The sequence below is a fragment of the Glycine max genome, chromosome 12, assembly GCF_000004515.6.
Source record: "Glycine max cultivar Williams 82 chromosome 12, Glycine_max_v4.0, whole genome shotgun sequence".
Classification (NCBI taxonomy): domain Eukaryota; kingdom Viridiplantae; phylum Streptophyta; class Magnoliopsida; order Fabales; family Fabaceae; genus Glycine; species Glycine max.
The window spans coordinates 2,837,922-2,864,430 of NC_038248.2; the positions used below are offsets into that span (position 1 = coordinate 2,837,922).

At 33.5% G+C, this 26,509-nt stretch overlaps 4 protein-coding genes across 5 annotated transcripts; 2 read left to right on the forward strand and 2 right to left on the reverse strand.

The window, feature by feature from the left end:
* The first annotated feature begins 1,895 nt into the window (after window positions 1–1,895).
* Window positions 1,896–12,863, forward strand: LOC100810062 (V-type proton ATPase subunit a3). Its single transcript, XM_003540938.5, has 18 exons — window positions 1,896–2,314; window positions 2,850–2,894; window positions 3,411–3,530; window positions 3,614–3,721; window positions 4,948–5,058; window positions 5,153–5,326; window positions 6,030–6,167; window positions 7,001–7,108; window positions 7,325–7,432; window positions 7,529–7,677; window positions 10,031–10,184; window positions 10,344–10,504; window positions 10,619–10,825; window positions 11,028–11,211; window positions 11,303–11,386; window positions 11,476–11,669; window positions 11,852–11,911; window positions 12,351–12,863. The coding sequence occupies exons 1-18, from the start codon at window positions 2,165–2,167 to the stop codon at window positions 12,550–12,552; spliced, it is 2,457 nt and encodes an 818-aa protein (XP_003540986.1). The 5' UTR covers window positions 1,896–2,164; the 3' UTR covers window positions 12,553–12,863.
* Window positions 12,864–14,843: 1,980 nt separating this feature from the next.
* LOC100812198 (cysteine protease RD19A) lies at window positions 14,844–17,718 on the reverse strand. Its single transcript, XM_003540939.5, has 4 exons — window positions 17,077–17,718; window positions 16,503–16,622; window positions 15,316–15,562; window positions 14,844–15,199 (listed from the first exon to the last, which is right to left on the reverse strand). The coding sequence occupies exons 1-4, from the start codon at window positions 17,527–17,529 to the stop codon at window positions 14,922–14,924; spliced, it is 1,098 nt and encodes a 365-aa protein (XP_003540987.1). The 5' UTR covers window positions 17,530–17,718; the 3' UTR covers window positions 14,844–14,921.
* Window positions 17,716–19,194, forward strand: LOC100814352 (uncharacterized). 2 transcript variants are annotated; one of them, XM_006592026.4, is made up of 5 exons: window positions 17,716–17,839; window positions 17,916–18,034; window positions 18,315–18,421; window positions 18,524–18,645; window positions 18,757–19,194. In XM_006592026.4, exons 2-5 carry the CDS (start codon window positions 17,932–17,934, stop codon window positions 19,064–19,066), a joined length of 642 nt encoding a protein of 213 aa, XP_006592089.1. In that variant the 5' UTR covers window positions 17,716–17,839; window positions 17,916–17,931; the 3' UTR covers window positions 19,067–19,194. The 2 variants fall into 2 exon arrangements, with proteins under 2 accessions (XP_006592089.1, XP_006592090.1); XM_006592027.4 differs by having other exon boundaries at window positions 17,932–18,034.
* A 743-nt stretch (window positions 19,195–19,937) lies between these two features.
* LOC102670203 (uncharacterized) lies at window positions 19,938–23,218 on the reverse strand. The gene has a single exon (XM_006592028.4). The coding sequence runs from the start codon at window positions 22,770–22,772 to the stop codon at window positions 20,358–20,360; it is 2,415 nt and encodes an 804-aa protein (XP_006592091.1). The 5' UTR covers window positions 22,773–23,218; the 3' UTR covers window positions 19,938–20,357.
* Between the last annotated feature and the right edge of the window lie 3,291 nt (window positions 23,219–26,509).

Sequence of the window (26,509 nt, forward strand, 5' to 3'; positions counted from 1 at the left end):
TTTACAAACTAAGTATGAACCTTCTAACTTGTTTCCAAAATATATTTAATAAATGATGACAACACACTCTTTTAAATAAATTATTTCTTATTGATTAAAATTTATTAGAAATTATAGAAAGAAATGAATCTCACATTTTATTAAAGGACTCTCTTGTTTTCTCATTATTTTATAGTTTTAAATAAATTTTAATCAATAATAAAATATGTGTTAAGAAGAGCCTGTTATTAGTCCTCTTTAATATCTTTATGTGGTGTAAAGGAAAACTCAACAAAAAGAGGAATGCATACGTCAACTTCCTTATTGTCAATGGTTTAAAACATGGCCTCTAAGGATGATTGATTAATATATATTGTAGTAATTTTATGAGCCACCAATAAATTCAATAGTCTCAATAGAAAAATTAATTCATTTCTTACATTAATTACATAGGAAAAAAAAGAGAAAGTTATTGAAAATAAAATTCCAATTAAATGAAGAATATTCTTAGATACTATCATTAAATAGGAGATAATTAGTTAAAATTTGCATATATTTTAATCCAAGGCCCATTCAAATTTTTTTACTTATATTTAAATTTAAGTCCGGATGGAGTAACATTTCCTAAGAGTAACTCAAATTTATCGGCTAAACTAATCCACACACAATGCATTTGATTTTGTCAAATTATTTAAAGAAAAAAATTTTGTTGCTACTACCACACTGACAATTAAGAAATTGTATTTTTAAAGCAAATTATTTATTGCTAGTACACTTCACAATTTTTTTTAAAAATTATTTTCACAAAAGGGATTCATTAAGATTAGATTCATTAAGATGTTGAATTTGAACTTTGTTAATATAGAAATGTTATAGGAAGAAATCAATCACTAAAGGGAGTAAGTCTGGGTTCGGCTGAAGATTAAAGTAATGCTTGACTCAATTTTTTCTTCTTCTTTTCTTCTCTCTAAAAGGAGAAGCTAACTTATATATAGCTTTTCGTAGCTGCTTCTTCGAACCCCAAGTTTGACTGTTTTTTTTGCTAGTTGTTTGATCGCACGTTATCTTGCATAGCTATGTTTAGAATTTGTGTCACTTGCATATCCATTGATTTTTTTTATCTGAATTCGAAAAGGATAAATGATTTATATGTGCGTGACATTTTCAATAATTGAATTGAATAGTTTCTTATAAATAAAGGTAGGGCCTAAGAAAGATAAGTGTCTTAATCTACTAGCACAAAGACCTGGTTGAATCATACATTAAATGAGGGAGCAAATGTTCCTTTTTTCCCCCCAAGGCAGAGAGTTTCTCTAAAATGAAAGTACAGTATTAGTATAAAGTAAGAATGTATTTATGCGTCTAACTTCAATTTGAAGTGAGATAATTTTATAATACAATAATTTGAAACCATTAGTGATCAAACTTACCTTTCCATTTTCATTTTACAATTCTATAAATAATTATAAAAACATTACCTTATTTTCACTCTATTTTTTTTTTAATTTTCAACCATTTATAGAAAAATGGTGAAACTGATTCATTCCCTCATTTGGATAATTCGATAAAATTGATGATTTCTTTTGATGCTTTTTATTTTTACTTTTAGAAAAACATTTTTTTATTTTTATTTTTTAAATTCAAGATAATAATAAATGTTTCTTTCTCTCTTAAACATGCCTTTATTTTTATCTATTGTCAATTATTCCATCCATTAAAAATCTGGAGAAAAATGTGAATAAATTGTTAGCATAATAAACAAATGAAAAATAATAATTTCTAATAGTAGTTATTTTAAAATAGTAGTAATAATAATACATTAATAATTGAAAAAATGTATCTAACTTTTTAATTAATAACATCGTTCCATACAAATTTAGTCACACTTAACACCTGCTCACGTCTCTTGAAAAATATATTTTGTGGAAATTTTCCTATAGACTAAGCGCGCCAACTACCTATTGTGTAAATATATGTGACTTAACCTAAAAGGTTAAAAACATGAGGATGTTAATTGTTAGTGCCAGGAAAAAATAGCTGGAAAAAATGAAAAATTAAACTAGGAACGTGAAGGAATTGGAGAAGATTATTGAGAGAGAGAGAGAGACGGAGAAGGTCTTTCTGAAGCCGTAGTTGAGACTGAGATCGATCATCTGTCTTAGTTAGATTTCGTAGCAGAGAGAGAATGGGAGAGGTAGCGCGTGGAGGTTGTTGCCCTCCGATGGATCTGTTCCGTTCGGAGCCGATGCAACTGGTTCAGCTCATCATCCCCATCGAATCCGCTCACCGCACTGTCTCCTACCTCGGCGACCTTGGCCTCCTTCAGTTCAAAGATGTCTGTATTCTTCTCTCCTTTCCGCTCCGATAAACCTTTCCTCACTTCTCTCCTCTTTCGTTTCTATTTCGTAATTAGGTTTTCGCTTTCTCTCTCTCTCTCTCTCTCTCTCTCTCTCTCTTCGCACAATTTATCTGCTTATTGATCTGAAAAGATACTGCGATTTGTTTTTTGCCCAGGAGGAGTGGAAGTGCACTGTCGTATTTAATTCACTTATTTCCGAGTATATGATTAAACTTATTTTCATTATTTTCACGATAATTGTTTTGTTAATTGAGCTTTATTATCTCAGTGCTTCTTAAATCGCTGTTGAATGGACGGTGAAAGTAGTGTTTGATAACAGCGTTTTGGCAGCGGAGGTGATAATCTCGCTGCATCATAATCAAGTTAAAAAGGACTGTGTGGAACAGATTGGGGAAAATGATTATCCTAACAATGAATTAAGCAAGCCTGTTGCCTAGTTTTTATAAATTGAACCACGATGATGTGCAGCTTTGCGAGGTCTTTCTAATCACAATGTTTATGTTGTTTCCAGCTCAATGCAGACAAGAGTCCTTTTCAGCGGACCTATGCAGCTCAGGTGCGATTGTTTTCTGCTAAAATAAGCCACTTCTTTGTTTCTGGAACCTGGACATAACGCTCTTAATTGTTCTGAATGATGGTTATTGCTGGCCTTGTCTATATTGCATGCAATCTAGCTGCTGCACAAAACATTTTGCAAGTGAATTAGTAATCAGCTGATGGCCCAAGCCAACCATTTATGTGGAAATGTTGACTTTGTCTTTGAGAGCTGTTGTTTTTTAGCATGATTTTTGTTATTTAAATGACATTCATTTTGTCTTTACATTGCACACCTTGTGTCATATATCATTTTAATTACAGATTTACTGATGGATTGGACAACTCTTCTCCATTGATGTTTTCTTTTTCTCTCTGTGGTTTTGTGATTTTGCTCTAACATTAAGGGGGATTTGTTGTCCTCCTAACTCATTGTATTTTCTTCTTTGTTTCAGTAATTTTTTTGTTTTATCATAAACAAAAGTATTGATATTATGTTTTTAAATTTGTTTGGGGTTTTATATTGGTCCTTGTGAAGATAAAAAGATGTGGAGAGATGGCTCGTGGATTGCGTTTTTTCAAGGACCAAATGTTGAAAGCTGGTGTTTCACCAAAATATTCCACAACACCAGTTGATTTGAACATTGATGACCTTGAGGTATGTGAGCATCCTTGTGGGCAAATTTGGTTTTCACTTTCTATTTTATTTCATAAGTTGACATCTGGTATGTCTTGTGATAGGTAAAGCTTACAGAAATTGAGTCAGAGTTAACTGAGATGAATGCAAATGGTGAAAAGTTGCAACGGTCATACAACGAGCTTGTGGAGTATAAGCTTGTTCTGCAGAAGGTACACTGCCTATAAGGATTACTGTGCCCTTTCATGATGTATGATTATAAGAATAGCTAGAAAAGGGTAAATTAATGCTTTTCCTTAATTATATTGGAAAAATGAAAATAAAAAATATTTTTGTGTTAATATGTCCTACATTGGCTAGGAATATGGTCAAAATACTCTTATTAGAATTGGGCAATCCTCCCCCCTTGAGTTAGCTTTAGGGGTTGAGTTTGGCTCAGTCCATTTCTAGTATAGTACTAGAGCCTATCCAGTCTTAACGTTGGGCCACCTGCAGATTTTCAGCCACACAAACTTCAAGCTTCATATGTCCAGTTTTGGGCGTGAGGGGTGTGTTAAGAATGAGATATCCCAAATTGGTTAGGAATATGGTTAAAATACTCCTTACAAGACTTGGGCAATTCACCCTCCCTGAGGTAGTTTTTTGTGGTTAAATTAGGTCTGTTGTACTAGAACTAGAATACATGAAAGTATCACTTTTACCCATTGTCTGTTTGGATAATCTCATTTTGTTTTCAAAATAGCATATAAACAAAATGATGCAAATACAGTTTTTAGCTGAAAAGCTGTTTTTGTGGAACTTAATTAAAATCAAATATGTGGAATCCTAAGCCAAACTCAATTTATTTCCATATGCTTGTGTTGGGGGTTTCTTGACTTGTATTATTCCACTCCCTTGTCCAATTGATGCATTAAGGATAAATTTAGCATAAGTAATTATTGCATGGTGTTTAAGGAAAGAAAAATGAGGAATTGATAGAAATGAACAGTTTTATTGAACAACTGAGATTAAGTGAAAGAATTTTCCTCCATGGGTTCCCCTTTCACAAAGGGTGCCCTTTTTCACACCCTCTATTTCTCCTAATGGATCCCTTCATTGTTATTTCTCCATACCAATCTAATTGTTATCCTCTCTAACTGTCCCTAACTACTATTCTCTATCCTTCTATCCTAACATGTGGTCTGAAAATAGGCTGTGCTTGATATAATGCAAAAATGTGCCAAGACATGTATTTGTACAAGTTAAAGAGAGATACAGACTAAGATTTGTAAAATGCTTATAGTATAGTGCAATTTAGCTAAATCTGTAAATGAGAGGTATATCTGCTTTTATCTATGCTGTATTCTTGTTATTTTGTAGGATTGATTATTGAAATTTTAGATGTATAAATCTAAAGATATTACTGGCCAATGACTAAATAGTTATTGCTGTTTTTCAGGCTGGTGAGTTTTTCCACTCAGCTCAAAGTCGAGCCTTAGAGCAGCAGAGAGAACAGGAATCATGCCATCTGAGTGGTGAATCTATGGAAACACCTTTATTACAGGACCAAGTAAGCTTCTTACCTGCTCATTGCTAACTTTCATTTATACTATTGACAATAACCTTTTAATGAATTGGTCCCTGCTGTTTGTTTTGTTGTGAAGGAATTGTCTATTGATTCATCAAAGCAAGTTAAGTTGGGGTTTTTAGCAGGTCTTGTTCCCAGGGAAAAGTCCATGGTATTTGAGAGAATTTTATTTCGTGCTACTAGAGGAAATGTATTTTTGAGGCAGGCTACTGTTGAGGATCCCGTCACAGACCCTGTTTCTGGAGAAAAGGTGAATGCCCCCTCCCCCAATCTACAGAGAATGTATGAAACAAAATAATGAGTTAATGTTTTTGTATTGCTTTCATTATAGCTGATAGATAGACCATACTGAAATCTTGGGCTGATGCATGTTAGTCTGGATGCATTCATTGTCTCTTTTTAGTGTTTGTACGCATAATGGGTGCTATTGTACATTATTACATAAACCCTATTAGATAAAAGGGAGTTTGTTGGCTATTGATTCTTGTAAATGATATATTGTCCACCCACATATCACAGCCTGCCATGCCCACCAAAAAAGATGTATTGACTGATTCGTCTCATTAATAGTGAATTTTCATTTGAAACATGAATAAGAGATCAAGCTCTTTAATTGTATTGTATCTTGGGTTTTCTAACTTTATTTGACTGTTATGTTAATACGTAATATTGTACCCGTGTGTTGGGCTTGGTTGGATTGGAAAATTGAAAAATGGAGGTGATTATTGAATGATAAGCTCGTAGTCTTCTATTTTAATGATAAGACTGGTTACCTGCTTCTTTGTATTATACTTCTAATATTGATCTCTGCTGTACCTATAAATCCATGGTAGCTAGTGAACATATAATAAATTAGATTCTTCATTTTTGATTGAAATAAATTTCTGCCTGTTGACATTTATTTTTCTGTTTTATATTCTATTCTATGACGATTTACTGATGTTCACCTGCAGACTGAGAAAAATGTTTTTGTGGTCTTCTATGCTGGTGAAAAAGCAAAAGCTAAGATTCTGAAAATATGTGAAGCCTTTGGTGCTAATCGTTACCCTTTTGCTGAGGAACTTGGAAAGCAAGCTCAAATGATTACAGAGGTTTGTGTATTGGTTCTTAATTTTCCTAAGGAAAATCTTCTGTTCTTCCTCCCACACACCCCAACTTTTTTGCTGCTATACTGCTTTAATGCAATACATGCAAATTGATTGCCGGAAACAATTGGATAGTAAATTCCTAGGTGAAGTATGCACGAGCCTGTCTTTACATTTTAATTGCGGGTGTGGGAGATATGTTGTAGTAATACTAGTATTGACCTTGAGATAAGAGTCAGGTGGTCTTCCCTTGCCCAAATTACTTGAAAATGAAGTGTACCACCCTCAATGAAAATGTACCCTTGTAGCAGTGAACACTAACCTTTATTGTGGCCATAGAGTGGACAGGAGACGATTGGCTCAATTTCTAAGTTTTTCTTAGATGTCTCCTGTAACCATCAGGCATTGAGTGAGTGTATGTACAATAGCCAAAAAGGTAATTAAGAAATATTTCCTCAAATATGTCTTCCTTAACCATACTCACTTAGTGTGAGTACTGAGTACATGTTATTTGAAAGCACAGATTAGTCAGTGCTGTTTATGATTGATTGATGGTGTAACTTAGATATTCTTCCTTTATAGTTGGATCACTCTTTGTGCTCTTAAATGATTTTGTTAATGGTGAAAAAATATTATTGAATAATAAAATTAATCGTTATAGTTGCTACTGGATAGCATAATTTTTCCTTTTCATGTGAAACAACAGCATCTATCTAGCTAAGTTTTTTTTTTTGTATTTTTTATTTAGAAGAAGCTTCATCATTATATGTTTGTGTGAAGTTATAATTTTTTGGATCTATCTCTGATTCTCTAAACAGTTTTAAAAAATTCGCCCACAGGTTTCTGGAAGACTTTTAGAATTGAAGACCACTATAGACGCTGGATTACTGCATCGGGATAACTTGCTAAATACTATTGGGGCTCAATTTGAGCAATGGGATGCTTTGGTATGTCAAAAATAAAAGCTAACAATGTTCTGTATTATGCATGTGATGAAGATGGATTTATATGCCCGATCACCTACTTTATCATGCTTTTCAGCTTTTGATTTGATTAATTATAAATTATCATTCTCAAGTATACAATTTACTTGTAGATTAATTTATTTTTCTATTGGTCTTAATGTTTAATTTTTCTTGACTATATTCTTTAAATTCATGAAGGTGAGGAAGGAGAAATCTATTCATCATACCCTGAACATGCTGAGCCTTGATGTAACAAAAAAATGTCTTGTGGCTGAGGGGTGGAGTCCTGTTTTTGCAACTAAGCAGGTATTTATTGTTATTGTGATCCTTTATTTATAATGAATTTTCATTTCGCCTTTATTTATAATTGATTTAATGGAACATGTTATCTCGAATTTTCAGATCCAGGATGCATTACAGCGGGCAGCATTGGACTCTAATTCTCAAGTCAATGCCATTTTCCAAGTTTTGCAAACTAGGGAGTTGCCACCTACATATTTTCGCACAAACAAATTTACTTCTTCTTTTCAAGGAATTATTGATTCATATGGGTGAGCATCATACTGTTTTCCTTTTCCCTATTTTATCCCTTTATTTGTAGTTGTGTGTGTAAAGATGAGGTTTAGTTATTGATAATTATTAACTCATTGACAAGTGCACCAAATTGTCTCAAGTAGTAAAGTACTCGAAAGTCTAAGTGTCGAATCCATAAGGACTTTGTTTGTACTTAGATTGATGCAAACCCAATTTACAAGCAATAAATAATGAATTTAAAATAGAAGATAAAAGATAAGATAAAGATTTAAATTAAAAGATGATAAAGATAAAAAAGTAGAAGATAAAATAGATAAGAAATTTTAATGTAAAAGATTAGAAAAATAAAAGATAAAGATGATGATAAAAAGATAAATTCAGAATGCAAATATGTTGGGGCCTAGCATGCCAAAACTACTTGTGATGCAATGTTGATGATTTTTCTCTATCTAATGCTTTTCCAATTTTCACCCACATCTACTAAGATACTCAATCCTGATCCCTCGTGATGAAGAACCTAATTTATCTATTCTTTCTCCCAAATCCTTTTGCAAAAATAGAATAGTAAATTGCTTGAAGTATGAATGCATGCAGAGGCAAAACAAAGTCATTCTATCCCTAACAATGGATGATCAGACCCATAAAACAAATGCATGGATGATCAGGCCATACAATAACAATAAAGCACATGAAAGAAACAATCAAAATTGATATTGCATTAAATAGATAGTAAAGAAAGATTACATTACAAGAAAATTTGGCTGTTAGGCTCCCAACAATGGAGTTTTAGCCTCTCATTGTCATGAGAGACTTTACACTTTAAGGGCTGAAGAAGAGGGATGGATAGAAAAGGAGAAAGGGATAATGGACATAGAAAGAGGGTTTTCCCTATTAGAGATGCTCAGGCTTAGGATGTATTCGTTAGAGATCTTTGAATCTCTGTGTTTCGATGTGTAGGGATTGGTATTCCAGTGTGTATTTCTCATTTGCTTCCTACTCCTTTTATAGGCCTAAGGTAGCTTAATTTTCACGCGACCTCGCGCTTAGCGTGGGTTTTCGCACTTAGTGTGTCTTTGTGCTTTTTCGTGGGTCTTCTTTACGCTAAGCGTGAGGTGGTCGCTAAGCAAGGAGACGTGTTGAACCTGTTTTGCGCGCTAAGTGAGCTGTGCCAATCTTCAACTTTTTCTTCAAGGCTTTTTCTTCAAGTTTTTGCATAAATTTTCCTCCAAAGCACTTCAAATCTTCTTTTATCTTCTGGTAATAAAAAACTACAAAGATATTATTTTTTATTATTTCATTAAAAACAACAGTAAAGTAAACAAATTGCAATCATTCTTAACCAAAATTGACTATCAAATTAACTCAAATTTCGCAGTTCTCAATAATATGTGCAGAATAAGTGCAACATTCATCTTGTTTGCAAGATCATGTGTTTGGTATAAGTTTGCCCTGTAAGTTTAATGTGCAATATACCATTAGAATTCGGATGTACCAAAATAATATTGTTTATGTTGTATAACTAGATCAGTCATTCTCACAATATATGAAATTTTTGTTGTTCTCCTACAAGAAGTGGAACCTTACACTAGCTCTACCAATGTTGGCTCACTTCAAGTTATTTTTGTTTTCTCAATATATATTAGTATACCATCTCCAATTTGTGGTTCATTAGACTTGGTTTATAGTCCACTCTCAGAAAAATTTAACTTATAAATGAACTTGTTTAAATTGAAATGTTGATGGATATTTCATGTCTTGAATATAACTATCAATTTTACATAAGTTGGCATATTTTGGCTCCATTGGTATTTGTCCAGCTTTTTATAACAATAAAGTACTAGGTTGAGTTGAATATGTCAGAGGCAAACTGAAATAATTAGATTAGCCGCCACAAGGTAAAACTTCAAATAGGGAGATCACGTAGACAAGATTTGAAACCTGAATGGAAATTCACTGATTTATTATTAAGAAATGTGAATTCTAAAGTCCGTATCATCTATACAATTCAAATGTAAAGGTTAAAATTCAACGATTTCTAACCCATTGCAAGGTAAAACTTAAAATAGGGAGATCACACAGACAAGATTTGAAACCTATATGGAAATTCATTGATTTATTGTTTAGAAATGTGAATTGTAAAGTCCATATCTTCTAAACAATTCAAATGTAAAGGTTAAAATTCAATGATTTCTAAACCATGGAAGTGCCTTAATTTCTGAACATATTGATCAAAACTTATATTAGAATGTGAAAGAGAGAATGCTGCAGTATTATTCTTAACAATTTAAGAACTTGTTTTGCTATTTTTTTTTTACTTTTATTTTTGAAATATATCAATCTTATACTTTAACTTTTATACTAATATTTCAGGGTTGCTAAGTATCAGGAGGCAAATCCGACTGTGTATACTGTAGTTACCTTTCCATTTCTTTTTGCTGTAATGTTTGGTGATTGGGGTCATGGAATATGTTTACTACTGGCAGCTCTATATTTCATAATCAGGGAGAAGAAACTTTCTAGCCAGGTATCCTTTTAGTTTGCCTTGAAAAAATATCCTTTAAGAGTATAAAAGGCAAGCTTTTATATTTTAATGGGAGAAATTAAGTAGATTTTCTCCACCTTAGTAGAAAGTGTGTGTGTTTTCAACCAGTTTTCTAACATAGAATCTTCGTGTAAAAAACAGAAGCTTGATGACATCACGGAGATGACTTTTGGAGGTCGTTATGTTATTTTGTTGATGGCTATATTCTCAATCTACACTGGCTTTATCTATAATGAGTTCTTTTCTGTCCCATTTGCAATCTTCGCTCCCTCTGCTTATGAATGTCGTGACCTTTCTTGCAGGTAAATTAAACCCTTGATTGGTAACATTTAATATTGTACTTTATGTATTTAAAAATCTAGTCACTGTCTTTTCTGTTTTTTTTTTTTTTTTTGTATACTTCCTTTTTGATGCAGGGATGCTACAACAGTGGGCCTGATAAAAGTGCGTGACACTTATCCTTTTGGAGTGGATCCTGTGTGGCACGGCACACGAAGTGAACTACCATTCCTAAACTCATTGAAAATGAAAATGTCTATTCTTCTTGGAGTTGCTCAAATGAACCTTGGAATTGTGATGAGCTATTTCAATGCCATATTCTTTAGAAATAGCGTAAATGTGTGGTAAGTTAATCGATATTTATGGTATGAGGATAGAAAATAGAAGGGGGGGCGGGGGGGAGGGGAGAAAAAAAACTACTTTGTAGTTTTGTGCAGTTATTTGCATCTGCAATCAACAATCAAATCACTGATTCTTTCTATCAGTTAAACTCCCTTACTAATTCAACATTAATGTACTTTTTTAATTTCAATGTTTCCCTCTCAGGTTCCAGTTCATTCCCCAGATGATATTTCTTAACAGTTTATTTGGTTACCTATCCCTTCTTATTATTGTCAAGTGGGCCACTGGTTCTCAAGCTGATTTGTACCATATTCTGATCTACATGTTCCTGAGCCCAACAGATGATTTGGGTGAGAACCAACTCTTTGCTGGTCAGAAAAATCTGCAGGTTGGTTAACTTTCAACACTCCCTTGGCATCTTTTTAATTTTGTATTTCTATATGAATAATACTTATATGCTCTGTTCTGTTTTTAACCAGCTTGTGCTTTTACTTCTGGCTGTTATCTCTGTGCCCTGGATGCTATTGCCAAAACCTTTTATTTTGAAGAAGCAACATGAAGCTGTATGCTTACTTTTGTACTTTTGATGTTTTCTCTTTGTTTACATGGGACTTTTATCTCTGTTCTAGTTCTAATATTTATGCCACTACAGAGGCATGGGGTTGAATCCTATGAACCACTTCAAAGTACAGATGAGAGCTTGCAAGTGGAGTCAAACCATGATTCCCATGGTCATGAGGAATTTGAGTTCAGCGAAGTATTTGTACATCAACTTATACATACCATAGAATTTGTACTAGGAGCAGTCTCTAATACAGCTTCTTACCTCCGTCTATGGGCCCTTAGGTATGTCTATAAGTCCCAGACGTTCTATTCTAATAGTAATTCTTGAGTCCCACTAGAAACAAGGTTGAAACCTTACATCATGCAGTTTATTACTTTTGTTTATCTATTCGTCTATAGATATGTTTGATGCATGTATTGAACTGCTTTACGCATTTACTGATGTTTTCCTTTTCTGTACCCAGTCTCGCTCATTCAGAGTTATCAAGTGTATTCTATGAGAAGGTTCTGATGATGGCATGGGGGTATGTTAAATTTATAAATTTATGTTACGTTTTCTTACTTGTGACTCATGATGTTAATTGTGGAATGTAAGAGTGGCGACTTGTGACTCATGATGTTGATTGTGGAATGTAAGAGTGGCGGGTGTTCGCACATTATAAACCAATGGAAATTATTCACCATGACTCGGCTATTGCACAATATATACAACTGCAAACTTTAGTAACTTACCGTCAAAATGCAGTTATTTTTATTATGGAATTTTATGTTTTTAAAAGTCAAGGATTTATGAAAATGGTTTGCACTTGGCTTAATGAATCCTCTCTCTCATGAGCTTGGTTCTTGTTGTTCATTGTTCATTTTCTAGAATCCATGAGTTCTCCCCTCTTAAATTCAACAATAGTTTGTCTGGATAATTTTGACATGGAGAATGACTGATAATTGCCCTGCTTGATGTTACAGGTACAATAACGTGATTATCCTGATAGTTGGTCTCATTGTCTTCATTTTTGCTACCGTGGGAGTGTTACTTGTCATGGAAACTCTCAGTGCCTTTTTGCATGCGTTACGTCTTCACTGGGTGGAGTTTCAAAACAAGTTTTATGAGGGTGATGGATACAAGTTCCACCCTTTCTCGTTCTCCTGGCTGGATGATGAGGAATGATATGCTCTAAACTCGCATTAATAAGAACGAAGAGTTATATAGCTTTGGACCTGTATTGATTCTTTCATTTGATGTAACTAGTCAGTAATTGGTATCTGTGGGGCATTGTATGTGGTGGAATCCTTGGAGCATTTTCATCAAACGTGCCGTTTTGTTTATTTATCCATTGAGGGAATAAATATTCCCAATTAGGGGAGTAACTTTGTATGGGCAAGGCAGGCGTGTCTATGTGTAATAATTATAACTTCCAAGATAAACTTAATATTCATATCTTTATTTGTTTTAATTTACAAAAAAAATCCTTATTTTGATGTCTTAATTTGCATAAATGAGTAGTATTTAAAAATAAAAGTACATTTGCTAGTATCAACGTGGACTTATTCCTTGACATTTTTCTCCCACTTGGCATTATGAAGTATGCCAACAATGATTAGTTTAGTTAGCAAGAATAAGACTCATTATAAGGAACTGAAATTGAATTTTGTTACTAATGTGAGGATATTGATGGTAAGTTATTTTTATGTATTTTCGTAAGTTTTCTTCTAATCTTGATACTTGATTTTATCCTGCTGAGTTTTGGGACTTATACTAAAATCTAAAATGAAGTCACTTATTTTTTGGCAAAAAAAATCACTTTCACCTTCACATTAAGGGTGGGCAGGGTTTGGGGAGATTTTAAATCTAAACTAACAAGAAATGGTTAGTTTGGGTCAGGATTTTTAATATTAGAACCCAACTCGAATTAACTTGACAATAATTGGGTTATTTTATCGGATTGGCTAAAATATACGTTTAATCTTTTATGTTTTAAAAGGTTTAATGTAATCCTTTATGTTTTTAAAATCAGGCAAACTGATTTTTTTCAAAAGAATGATCATTTTTTATTTTTGGAACACGATTTTAAATATTGTTGTGATTAATTCAAGATATGAAACTTCTTTAATTAGAATAGCGTATCTGAAAACTATAAAACTCAACTGGTGTTTGAATCCAAAAAGATGATAAACATAGTGAAAAATGTATAAAAAAGGGATCAACGAGTAATAAAAAAATTAAAAAATCTAATATTAAATTTCTTTCAAGTGATTTTTATCATGTTTGACTCTATTTATTCAAACACTGTATTTTATAGTTTTCATGTAAATGAATGTAAGAAAACAAATTTAACATCTCAAATTAGTCAGAAAAGAATTCAAAGTTGCATTCGAGAATAAAAAATGGTCATTGTTTCAAAATAATTATTTTGACTCACTTTAAATACATAAATAACTAAATTAATTTGTTTAAAACATAAAAGATCAAAAAGTGAATAATCTATTAGCATATATATTCATAACAAAATATGGTAAACTTGAGTACTTGATCTATCTATTGTTATAAATAAAAACTATTAGTGATACAATTCATTTACATTATAATACTAATATATGCATTATCCAACCATTTTTCCACTTTAATTTCTCCACCCGCCAACCAATACATATTTTTTTAATAAGAGTATAATAAAATAAATATGTTGGGGTTGAATCAGTTCTAAACTTTACAACTTTAAACACTTTTGGTTCTTAAAAATTTAATTTAATCACATTTGTGAATTCAATTCAATCTGTTTTTTTTGTTGTTGTTTGATTCAGGTTAAGTTGGTCGAATTATTTGAGTTCACCCAACCCATGTTCACTCCAATCCAAACTAAAGCACTCCAATCCAAACAAAAGTGAATGAAAACAACTTGTGTTGTACATTGCATATAGCTCTGATGAATATAAATGATACATAAAAATATAAATTTAAAATGTTTTAAAAGATTAATTTTTTTTATAAAAATAATAATGTAAAATAAAAATGAAAAATATAAGATATATTAATTTTTTAGTTTTTGAAAATTTTAAAAGTAAATTAAATTGATAGGAGGTAAAATGATAATTTTAAAAGTATATTTATAATGATTTTAAAATTTTAATAAATAATTAAAGAAATAAATATTTATTTGATTTAATATAAAGTTTATATTTGTCACAAAATTAGGAATATATTATTATATAAATAATTACGTATAAGTTATCATATTTTTAAGACTTGAATTTATTACTTAGAAATAGGTAAATAAATTAAGGTGAAAAAAGGAAGTTCCTTTACAATGTTACTTTGATCGGGGACATGGCACTGTACGTCAAAGGTTTGAATTTGAACAGTTTACGAGATATTTTGTGAATGAAGAGCAATTCCTCTTTCATAACATAAAGAGGGTCTAAAACTGTTTAAATTGAATAGGTTAATTGTTTTGGCACCGCTTTTAAAAAAGAGCAGCTATTAATGTTTTACAGTAAAAAAAACAGATAGCAAATACTATGTTTATGTCAACTAACATCCTACTGAGTAGTTGTATGAACAGAAGCCACAGTTGAAACCATGGAGTCCACCCCACAAATATTTCGTCCCCGGCAAATCTTGTAGTATCCATTTTCTCCCCAGTTCTCTCCCCAGGAGTTCTTAATGATCCAAAATGGCTTCTCCTTCATACGAATGGGTGCATAGGCACCAGAACCATATCCCACCAATAAGACCCCATGATTAAGCCTTCTTGAACATACGTATGGGCATGATACTCCACCGATATATGTCTGCATATATGCTGCATTGATGGCCACTGTGTTTGTGCCAATTGAAAGTTACAAGATATTAGACATGTGATACTAATGATTAAATGAAATTGATTCAAACAGAGTAAATAGTTCAGAGTAGCAGTAGTAGTAGTATACTCACCTGCAAGAGGGCCATTTTTCACAAGATTGGCAGCAATCTGGTCTTCATCTAGTGAGACGACACTGAAGTTTGCCACTGATGCTGCAATTTTCGTTTTGTCGAATTTGCAGGTTCCGCTATCAGCACCAGAATAAGGGTAGTCTTCCTCGCGCATGACCCCACCAGATTTAAGGATGTACTCAAAAGCACTATTCATCAATCCACCATTGCATCCGGAGTCGCAAGATCCTGGTTCTTCTGGATCACACTGCACATAGGAATAGGTCGAATTTAGACAAGATAAGCAAGAAACAATAGCTAATTAATAACTTTTCACCCTTCCCGTGTTTGAATCAAAAGAATTGGTTTAACTTGTATGGAAATGGAACGTATTTGTAGTGATTTATTTAAGATTTCTGTTCATTTAGAAATTATTGTGTGAAATAGCTAATGATTTACAAGTTTATCATTCAGAAAGAGAAGCTGAAAAAACTATTTAATTTCAAATACACTTTGTCATTCCAAACATAGGGTAAGGAACATGGTACACCCAGGCACCCAGCAATGAAAAAACCATATAATGATGTAAACATTTTTGTATTTAACTCTTTCAAAGTGGAAGGTACACAATAGAAAACAAAATACACTTATAACAGTTGATGTGAACGTATATGAAATACAAGTACATATATAAAAAAATTTAAAATCTTAAATAATTATTTTTTAATTCATGGAGATTAAGTGGACTTCATTATCTAAAATATTCCCCATATATTCTCTTAGCAGTCCATGAAAGAAATAAGGTAAACTAAGACTTTGCCATCAATAAGAATAAGAGAACTAAATTCTGAGGAAACACCTTAATGCTAAAGCTAAATTATATTACAACTCCTCGTGACACTTACACCGAAAGTAGTCATTATTCCTTTACCAAATTCCACTTCTCAATCTCAGCGCAATACAAGTGAAATACCCTTGATAAATAATAATCCCTCAAAGGCACTAACTATTGCAAACAATAATCTAAACACAAGCTTACAGTAAGAAGTAAGAACATGTATGCTTCATCTTCATGTGCTAAACCTTATCTAATTTTCCAGACCCATTCATTTCTAAAATACAGAGGACATAATAAGCAATGATGCCATGTGAAAAAAAAGAGTTGTTGGCAAGAGAAAGGGCCAAAAAAAGAAAGAAAGGAAACAAACCTCGTGATCACAATCAACAAGCTGCTGCTCGCTAAGACTGACAAGTTCCCCTGTAGACAGAAAGTGAGCACCTTCGAGAGCCCCAGTGGTGCTGAAGCTCCAACACGAACCGCACGAACCCTAATTCCCCACAAATCAAATCAAAACCAAACATTCTAACCACAAAACAAATAACAAACAAGACTTAATTATCAATTTGGTGTCAGATTATTTTTAAGGGTTTAATTTAGTTTCTAAATTTTTAAAAGATTTAATTTACTTACAGATAAATCAATTTAGTCTTTAAATTTTTTTAAAAATTAATTTAATTCTTAATTTCTTAAAAAATAAATCAATTTAATTTTTAATTTATTTTAAATGATCCAAATTAATTCTTAATTTCTTAAGAATTTGATGATGAAATTAATTCATTTTTATGTACAAGAATTTGATGATGAAGTTGAATTGATTTATTTGTTAAAATTTGAAAAATAATTGAGCTTTAAAAAAAATTGGGATAAAATTAAATCATTTAAAATAATTTAAGGAATGATAATTAAGGCATATTATTATTATAATTATTATTTATTGGTACCTGATTCTTGACAGGGGTAACTGCTCCGTGATCTCTCCAATCAAAATCACTCGGAAGATTATCAGTGGGGAGAATGGGAGCCTTGTTCGCGTCCAAAGGCAACCTCACACCTCTCAGACCCAACACCTTGTTCCGGAACTCCGACGGCGTAAGATCGGAGAAGCGCGTAACGCCGTGAGCCGCCGAAGGGTCCAGACTCTGGTGGCGGCGGGCGCGGCGCATGTTAGCCTTGAACACCTTGTACCTGTAATCGTGCTCGTCCTCGGAATCGTACGCCTTCCCGAACCTGCGCTTGAACTCCAAAAAGTGGTGCTCTGCTCCCAGCCGGACGTCACCGCCATCGACCACCTGCATGATCAGCGGTTCCTCGTTGCCGCCGTCCGAAGAGGCCGACACGGCCGCGAAAACGAGGGAGAACGCAACAAGCAATAAGAAAAGAGTTGGATTGTTCATGATGAAAAAATTGAGTGTGGAAAGTGTGGAGTTGGTGTTTTTATAACGTAACGGTCAGGCTAAGAATAAGAACAACAGAACGCACGATTGCTTAGGAGACAGGTAATTGCTGTTGCTAATAATCCATAGGCCCAATGGGCCGAACCAGTCAAGCTAATTGGGCCTTTTTTGGACCCTAAAACAAAAAACAAAAATGCTCTCTGAAATTCAGCTCCCCACTTGGAATTCGATAACCGAAGACCGACGGCTAAAACCTCATTAATCGTTCTTCTTCTTCTTCTGATCCCTTACACCTTCATTTCATTTCAGGGTAATTGTAATTCATATAAGTGTTATTTTCTGTTTAATTTTTCCTCTATGTTATAAATACTACTAATCTCTTACAGTTTGTGTGCGTTGCAGATGGAAGGTAGGTTTGCTGAAGAACTTTATGCTGAAAGTTTACAACTGTCAAAATTAGAACTCACATCCACCAGTGCTGATGATCAAGAAAACAAGGCAAACGGTAAGATGCAGTGTGAGTCAATTGATATGGAAAAACTTTTTACTAATACTATTACTAAATGCCACAAATGGTTTACTTTTAAAATTAGTCTATAGTTATACTATATAGATGCTATCATGAAGATTTAAAGATATTGCCAGTTAGTCAAATAATCTAAAATATACTAACACTAGATTTTTCAGTATTATTAAACTATTGAATTTGGTCTTCTAAATGCATCTATGTTATTGAATTTTCAGTCTCTTGCTTTAAGGCTTCTAATTTTATATATTGATTTTAGTTTGTGATGGTGATGATTTGAGTTTGTGGGATGAATCTGATGACAAGTTGGAGAGCTCGTCGGATTTGGACAGGGAGTGGCAGAGGAGGCACGACCAATTCCATACGGTGTTTTGACATTCTAGAATTAATTTTCCTTATTTTAGTTTCTAATTTTTTTACTTCTACAATGTGATTAGCTATTCATTTTCATTCTCTGTTTTATTTTAGATTGGGTATCGTGATGGTCTTATAGCGGGGAAGGAGGCTGCTGCACAGGAAGGTTTCAATTTCGGTTTTAAACAATCGGTCCTTGATGGTCACAGTTGGGGTGTTGTAAGAGGTGTTACCAGGTATTCTGAGAGGGAAGATATGCAGTTTGTTTGAATTTTGGTACTGTTACAGTTACTGGTTCACTAATGATTTTTTAAAATTTTCTTTTTGGCTATTTGCTTGCTGTGAAGTGCTTTTTCTCATCTTCCACATCAATTAAAAGAGAGGCTGATTGAAACACAAAAGAAAAGGAATGAATTGCTAGGGCTGTATGAATCTGTGCATTCCTTGTCAACAACAGATTGCCTTAGATTGTTTAGTGAAGAAATCAAAGCACAGGAAGCTTTGGAACAGAGTGAACACTCAGAAGTTAGCCATCATACAGCTGGTTTGCAAGAGCAGCCGTCCCATGGCTCTGAACTGAGAAATTATCGTGAACAACTTGAATCTCTAATTCGTGATTCTCCTGCCATTGATATTCATTTACCCAAACCAAAATAAATGATGATCTATATTTTATGTAATATACTTTAGCATAGAATGATAATAGCTTCTTGCAGCACTCATCTTCCATTTCTATGATTGTAAAAACAGATCAATTGATGTAATTGTTTAGTTTTATTGAAAAATTGCTTTTTTGTAATGAAAACTAAATTTTCTATAAAAAAAATTATAGTTTCATCTGATGTTCTTTTACCTTTTTCTTAGCATTAGTTATCATAAATATACTAGGTAATTAAACTTAATGGTAGAAGCAGAATTTGTATTGTTAGCTCTTACTTTTCACCAAATCCTCAGTTGGCAATACATAAATAGATAATGTTGCACTTACTACTTCTGCCTAATCAAATACAGTTGAACCCAACAAAAAAAGTTGAAAGGGAATTGCAATTGTATCTGTTTTCCAGAACTGTCATGGTTATTAAACTGTTTATACCAAATTGAACCCAACATAGCATTTTAGCTTAAGTTTTCCCCCCTCTAGATATAACTGTTGTTTGTTTATTTGTCAAGTATATATGGCTTGAGTTACATACAACATTGTTTGTGTTGTTTACTTCACATCAGAACCTCTTGCTCTTTATCTTCATTTAAGACAGAAGAAAGAAAAAAAATTAATCTCTACAAATGAGTTCACTGCAGTTTATATTTTCGAGGTGCACATGTATATAAACTATCAGAATTACAAAACCTCGGCAAGTTAGCATTAACCTCAAAACAGTTAACTGGAATTATTCATTGAACACAATATTTCACTTGCCATAGACTCTTCCATTGGCAACCAAACCTCAAACAGTTCATTGGAATTATTCCTTGAACACAACCTTTCACTAGCTGTATTTCTATAATTCCTGATCATGAAATATAGAGGAAAATAAAAACAAAATTATATAAAGCACATATTGTTAGCTATGCTTCTACATCATAACAAATCTGGAGCATCATTGCCATTTATTATTAACATAAGTATTATATTAGTGCATCAAACACAACTTAAAGAAAGTAAATGCCAAATTACACTGAACAAGTTTGTGGAGCAAATCCACAACCTATTCTAGTGTTTCAGTTTCCATGTAAAAAGCCACACGACCCTGCAAGTTGAATTTTCTCCACGCTTCAAAAAGGAGATGCATAGCAAGTCACTCATTGTAATGGTTGCTTTCAGATTACTCCTGGTCATGGAGATTGGCTTTTTCTTGGTGTCTTCCTCCTTTGATTCCAGTGCAAGATAGCACTTGCTAAAAGGACTCAGAGAAGACCTCTCTGTTTCTACCTTAGTTACATGCATACATCAGCTACACGCTTGAATAGGCCTTGCATGAGCAAAGGGTGAATCATTTTTCATACGGGCTTCACATTTGGGCATTGACATTACTGTTTCAAAAGCTTCAACCAGCAATGACACCTTCCTTTTCCCTGCTGGAGCAAGTCTCGTGACAGCTTGTCTGAGAGCGAAATCAAGCATCCATTCCTCTGCATCTTTTCTTTCATCTATCATTTGGTGCTTCAGTTCAACTTTCTCTGGTTCTGGCTCAATAACCAAGGGCAGGAAATTTGGCTTTCGTGGGTTGATCTTTCTCATTTCCTCATCCTCTTCCATAGGTCTCTTCCGCTTAGTTCCCCATTGCCTATTATTGCCCGTGTGCTGCTCTTCACTACCACCTGTGCTCGGCAACTTACTACCTTTAACTTGATTTTCCTCCGATAATTTCTGCTCCTGAACAACAATGGTGCTTTCTTCTGGCACTTCAGACGAGTGAATTTGGTTCTCCTGGCTAATTCCATTATCATCATCATTCTCTAGGCTTGCATTTCTGTCTTCACTGCTCTCATCAATCTCACAAATTTCACTAGTTTTGTGGCCTTCACTATTTTCAACTTCATCAAGTACCATTGAAACACAACTGACCTCATAATCCACATGTTTTTCATTTTCTCTGCTGTTATCTTCTGCATTTATCAGATGCTGAAATACTTCCTCAGTCGAAGTAGATTGGTCATTCTCAGAACTTGTATCATTGGATGGATAATCTGTTTCTTGAGTCACAAACTCGATGCTTTCACTTGTGTCTTCCAGGACAGAATTAGTGCAATGAGGTTGTGCATCAAAACAGGTACTTTTCTCTTCTTCAACTTCTTGGAGTGCTTCTTCAACCAGAATGTCTGCATATTGACTGCTAACGATGTCGTGTAACCGCATTTCAGATATATCATGTGAACTCTCTGATAAGGACTCGAGTTTTGAGTCAGTTTCCTCCATTGAGCAGATGGAAGAATCAGTATCGTCCTCATGGTTGAATTCACAGAAGTGTTCCTCCTCCCAGTCCATATCACTATATTGGGAATCAGACTCATCCAAGTCAATATTCTCCATCTGTTCCCCATCATAGCTAGTCTCATTGCAGCAGCTTCCTGAACAGGTTTCTTCATGAAACCAGCTAGGTGGCTGGTTTTCATCTGCATCTTCAGCATTTTGTCCTAGATGAAAGCTCCCCTTGCTATTTGCTTCAATTGCAGCAGTATCAGCAAAATAGTTTTTGAAATCCTCCTCGAAATTGATCTGAGACTTCGGGAGGTCACGAGTCACTCCGGGAGTAACTTGCTTGACTCCATCCTCTTCTGCTGCAATGTCATTCTCGTCATTTGCAAAATTGATATCTTCTTGCTCCTCAAGGTCTTTGAAAGAGTTGAATTTTCCCATTTTTCCATCTCCTTCCCTTTCCTTAGCATAGATTTCAAAGAAGAAATCCATACCAATTTCTTGTGCCAAGGGAGTGATTGTTGGATTACCTGTATCAGCTTCATCACATGCAGGTTTTCCATGAAAGACAATCTGCTCACTATAAGAGTCTTTTTTTGTATCACAGGGGGGCACCTTCCATCTTTGAGGGCTCGCAACTTCCGCCTTTATATTCTTCTGAGTCTCCAAAAGATGCCTCCTTGCTGACATGAAGCTCTTCAATGGAGGCAAAGGAGAATGACCATGACCATGGCCATTAAGAGAACAATATGTATATGGGCAAACCTTCATAAGTGAAACTCCCTCAGACTCAGTTCCCCCAGGGTCAAGCATGAGGTACTCGGGAAACTTGCAGTCTTTCAAAGTTGAAGAGCAGGTAGCTCTCTCTGGTGCATTCACATCTTCAAACAGAACTGCTGATGTGAATTCTCTTGAACAAGCTTTACAAGGCTTGAAACTAGGAGTCTTTGTTAATGTTCTCATTGAATTCACACTAGATGATCTTGACAAAGTTTTTGCAGGCTCTTTGCAAGAAACATAGCTAGCTTTTGAATTTCTCATACATTTTTGTGGTAGACTCTTACCATCTGAACTAGATTGGGTATTCCGATGACTAACCGGCAAAAGCTCCTTTTTTGCATCTGAACTGCTGGTAGGCTTCATGTAATTGGGTGACCTTCTGACCATAGCCTTCTGCTGTTGTGGGGATGCTGCAGTAGTTGGAACATGAAGAGGTGATGGCTTTCTTGGCTGGGACAAGCTCCTGACCGAAGGTGGTGATTGAGGAGGCTCGAAATCTGAAAGCTGAAATGACCTTGACTTCATCATTTTCTTCACCTTATCAGTTCCTTTGGTTTTGCCATCTTGGTACTGAGAAGAATATGGCTTCAGGTTTGCTAAGCACTTGTCAGATTTGACATGATCAGCTTGGATACCAAGCTTGCTTAGAACCATTCTTTGAACCATATTCAAAAGAAAATAACATACATAATAAGAGGGAATTTAGAATCAAAACTAATCTTCCTTTCAGTGGTGGAGTTCAAGCACAAGAAGAAAATAAATCCTCTTGTGTTGTTTTCCAAAAAAGGAAGTTCACATTGCAAGGAAAAAGGAGGGACTGCATCCCGAACAACCAGAAAGATTCTCCCCTCTTGGTTTAATTTGCTTAATTTGCAGAACCTTTCCTTCTTGCTTTTTCTCAGTTGTTGTTGGGCAGGTAATGGAATTTGAACAAGGCTGATACAATTGTTTCATTCTGATGCGTACTAACACAGGGTTAAGGGACCCTTTGTGCTTGAGCATTATTAGTACTTGTAGCACCAGAACTCTCCATTTGCTAGTGACTTGTTTCTTATATTTAAAGCATAAAATCGTTGTTGATTTGATTCATCATCTTATCTCCCTTCAAATGACTAAATTACCCTCTCTTTGAATCTGATAAGGAAAACGTTGTGGCATTTTCTAGGTGACAGATAAAGACATTACATTTTTTTCTACTTTGTCATACTTTTGTTCAATGACAATTAAGTTTTCTTAAGACAGCCCTTTGGTTCACGAAATTGCCTCAACTGTTTTTGGCTTTCAATCAATTGCTTGTTAATGGTGTTGCATAAATAGATTTATAAGTATTGTGTTATTAAAATGGTAGGTATTTTATATCAAATGGAATGGATGGATTATGAATAGCTCTTTCAATTTTCATGCTTAGTAGTCTTCGGTTCGTACAGTGTTGGGTTAGTCTTTTATTGAGGAAAATTGCAGTTGGAAGTTCGAAGTGGCGAAATTTTGCTCAATAAAAATAACAATGAATGGAAAGACTTTTTTGGGTCTATATGAACCGAAAGACAAATGTACATAAATTGGAAAAGTTATGGAGGACGCGTGCATTCCCATGGATATTTTTTCTTATCAATTTGTCATCAATTTTGACAAAAAATTCACATAGACGAAAAAAGAGAAACACTAACAATATACTTTCTAACATATTCTTTTGAACATATTTTTTATTATTGATTGAAATTTATTAAAAATCACAATTTTGTATGGATCACATCTCTCATCTAATAATTCTAATGATTTTCTTTCTTGATTTTATAATTTTTAATAAATTTTCACCAAAGAGTGTGTGTTAGGAAAAGTATATTGTTAGCACTTCTCACGAGAAAATAATGCATGCCATGAGGTCCTTGTTAATAATATAACAAAATGTATGCACAACAAATTAGTAATATAACTTATATTAACTAACACATGTGCTACTATTATTAATTTGATAGCGCAGCTAACTAGCCAAAGTATGGTAATAGGATGGGATGGAAGAATGAGGGAAAATATAATACAATTAGGTGCTATCTTAAAACAAAAAATGTTTTTGCAATGAAAATATGCCATGTAACAAATTGTATCAATAAATTTAGTCTCTTAAGATCTTGTTTATGTTCTACCAAGACCCGTTTTCTTCAACTTTAGTATACCTACTTCCTTCTCGCATTAGGTTTTGGACCTTCCTTATGTTTAAATAAATGTGCAACTCACATCACATGCAATGTCAGTAGTTGATAATTAATGAATAGAACATTTTTTTTTATAATTCAACAATTAATTAATAGATTTTAGATTTCATGATAACCAATAACAGTGATTTCAAAGTTTAGAAGTGCGTATAGTTGTTTATACTAAACGAATACAAGTAATCGTGTAATTTAATACTGCGAAATTTGTAATAATTTAAATTAGGTGTAATGCAAGTTTGTCCGTTTAAGAAACATAGTTGGAAGCATAAGCAATGAGCAGGAAGCATGGTGCATGGAAGGGAGGTGGAAATTTTGGCCTTTATGAAGTCAGGAAGACAAGTCTGTAGTCGGCAAAAATGGGCTGCCTGTGGGCCCTAAATGGACATGGGCCATGGGCCCATCTCAAACTAATCTCTCCGATCCCCCCAAAGATTCAAAGAATGATAAAATGGTAATTATGCTATGGACCCCAATAAGAAAAAAGTTGAGACTTAAATCAAATGGTAAGTTATCACCCTAAACAAAAAGGGTAATGCCTCATTAGGATATGGTCATTTTATCTTTTATGATAATTTGAGGTAACGAAACGCCACCGACCAATGTTTGCTCTTAAGTATTGATAATGATCTTAAATTGAAAAGTAGCTATCAGAAATAAGGTCAATGAAGATGTTTTTGTGTAGTATTCGAAAATCGTTTAAATCAGTTTGTGAAGGGCATGATCAAAGGTACTACATGAATACAAGATGTAGTTGCGAAGGAAAATAAAAGAAAAAAACACAGCTCATGTTTAAATTGTCATGAGACGTGCTGCTACACTATTCTTAAAAAGTATAACTATATATTCTTGGTGCCGTACTTAACAACTGTTCTAGATGATTCTCAAAAAAAAAAAAAACTGTTTTATATTATTTACCCATTTGTAACTCCACGTATATATGCTAGGAATATTTTTTGATGTATAATTGCTATTTGTGAAAAAGGTTACAGTTAGAATTGATTTGATATTTTGGTATGAAAGGGTTGCTGAAGCCTTTTCCCGTTAATTAATAAAATAACAAAATTTTCACGCCGTAAACAGAGATTGCAGTTAAGGAATAGGTATTAAACTTCTAGAAAAATACAGAAGTCTTGATTATTGTAGAACCGAAATGTTTTCTGTTCAAGAAAAATTATTTTGGGTCATTACCTTTTGGTCTTCCCTGTTCCTTTTAGATGTCTAAATTTATGAAATTCCAAGTATTTATCCTTTTTTTCGAACATTTTTGAATTGTTAAAATGCTATAGTAGTAACTAGTAATAAATTACTAGTATAAAAATTTTCATCACCAATCATTCTCTTTTTAACAATAATCAGTTTGTTATATACTTGTATTATTTGTTTTGAACATTTTAAAATAAATAAACTGAAAGCACCTTGAAGTCATAGTTTCTTCAGAAAATAATTTTCCTATTAATTATCACCATCTACGATGCTCATATACACATGTCAGTAGATCGAAGGAGTTTGAATATTAATTAACCAAAACAACGTTAAATATTTTTATTAGATTTCCCCGCATGTTGTCTTTCTGAATGCCTCCCAATCTGCTCAAAATATGCTGCTTCCTTTTCCTTAAACTTCCAAACACCTCACATCTCCAGAGTTAGAAGAGAAGTGATGTTTTTAGTATTCTGCAGCAAAGAATCAGAGTCCTTCCAATTTGTGGTAAGCACCTCTTTAATTCTTTAACTAATATTCAAACTCCTTCAATCTACTTAAATACCCCATTTTTAATAAAAAAAATATTTTAATTCTTTAACTATTTCCTTAAAGCATTATTTTTATAGACAGCAAATATACTCCACAAAAGACAATCTCAATCCAAATTAGGTGATAAAATTTTCCTTTTAAATATTTAACATAATTATATATCAAGATTTGAAGGCAAGACTAATTAAGTTGGTATAACTCATGTCAATTAATCCACATATTTGGTGGTTCCTTAAATCATTTATTAAAAAAATAGAAATACTTATTTTTCAATTTTTTCTTTCAAAAGTAGTAAATGTTTCTTTCTTAGTATTTTTTTTACAACAGTAACATTTTGGTTACATCTCTTTTTTTTTTTTGTTACATGCTTACAAATTAAGCGCAGAAAAAAGTGCTCACAATTTTATCATATGTATAAAATTATCAAATATTAACTGT

What these genes read in the sequence shown, in the direction of transcription:
- LOC100810062 (XM_003540938.5), top strand. Translation starts at nt 2,165, where the DNA reads ATGGGAGAGGTAGCGCGTGGAGGTTGTTGCCCTCCGATGGATCTGTTC. An exon ending in GGAATTATTGATTCATATGG is followed by an intron (nt 7,678 to 10,030) that starts GTGAGCATCATA and finishes CTAATATTTCAG; the next exon opens with GGTTGCTAAGTATCAGGAGG. An exon ending in TGAAGAAGCAACATGAAGCT is followed by an intron (nt 11,387 to 11,475) that starts GTATGCTTACTT and finishes ATGCCACTACAG; the next exon opens with AGGCATGGGGTTGAATCCTA.
- LOC100812198 (XM_003540939.5), bottom strand. Translation starts at nt 17,529, where the DNA reads ATGAACAATCCAACTCTTTTCTTATTGCTTGTTGCGTTCTCCCTCGTT. An exon ending in TTACCCCTGTCAAGAATCAG is followed by an intron (nt 16,623 to 17,076) that starts GTACCAATAAAT and finishes GTGGGGAATTAG; the next exon opens with GGTTCGTGCGGTTCGTGTTG. An exon ending in GAAAAATGGCCCTCTTGCAG is followed by an intron (nt 15,200 to 15,315) that starts GTGAGTATACTA and finishes GCACAAACACAG; the next exon opens with TGGCCATCAATGCAGCATAT.
- LOC100814352 (XM_006592026.4), top strand. Translation starts at nt 17,932, where the DNA reads ATGGAAGGTAGGTTTGCTGAAGAACTTTATGCTGAAAGTTTACAACTG. An exon ending in TCAAGAAAACAAGGCAAACG is followed by an intron (nt 18,035 to 18,314) that starts GTAAGATGCAGT and finishes TATTGATTTTAG; the next exon opens with TTTGTGATGGTGATGATTTG. An exon ending in GGCACGACCAATTCCATACG is followed by an intron (nt 18,422 to 18,523) that starts GTGTTTTGACAT and finishes GTTTTATTTTAG; the next exon opens with ATTGGGTATCGTGATGGTCT.
- LOC102670203 (XM_006592028.4), bottom strand. Translation starts at nt 22,772, where the DNA reads ATGGTTCAAAGAATGGTTCTAAGCAAGCTTGGTATCCAAGCTGATCAT.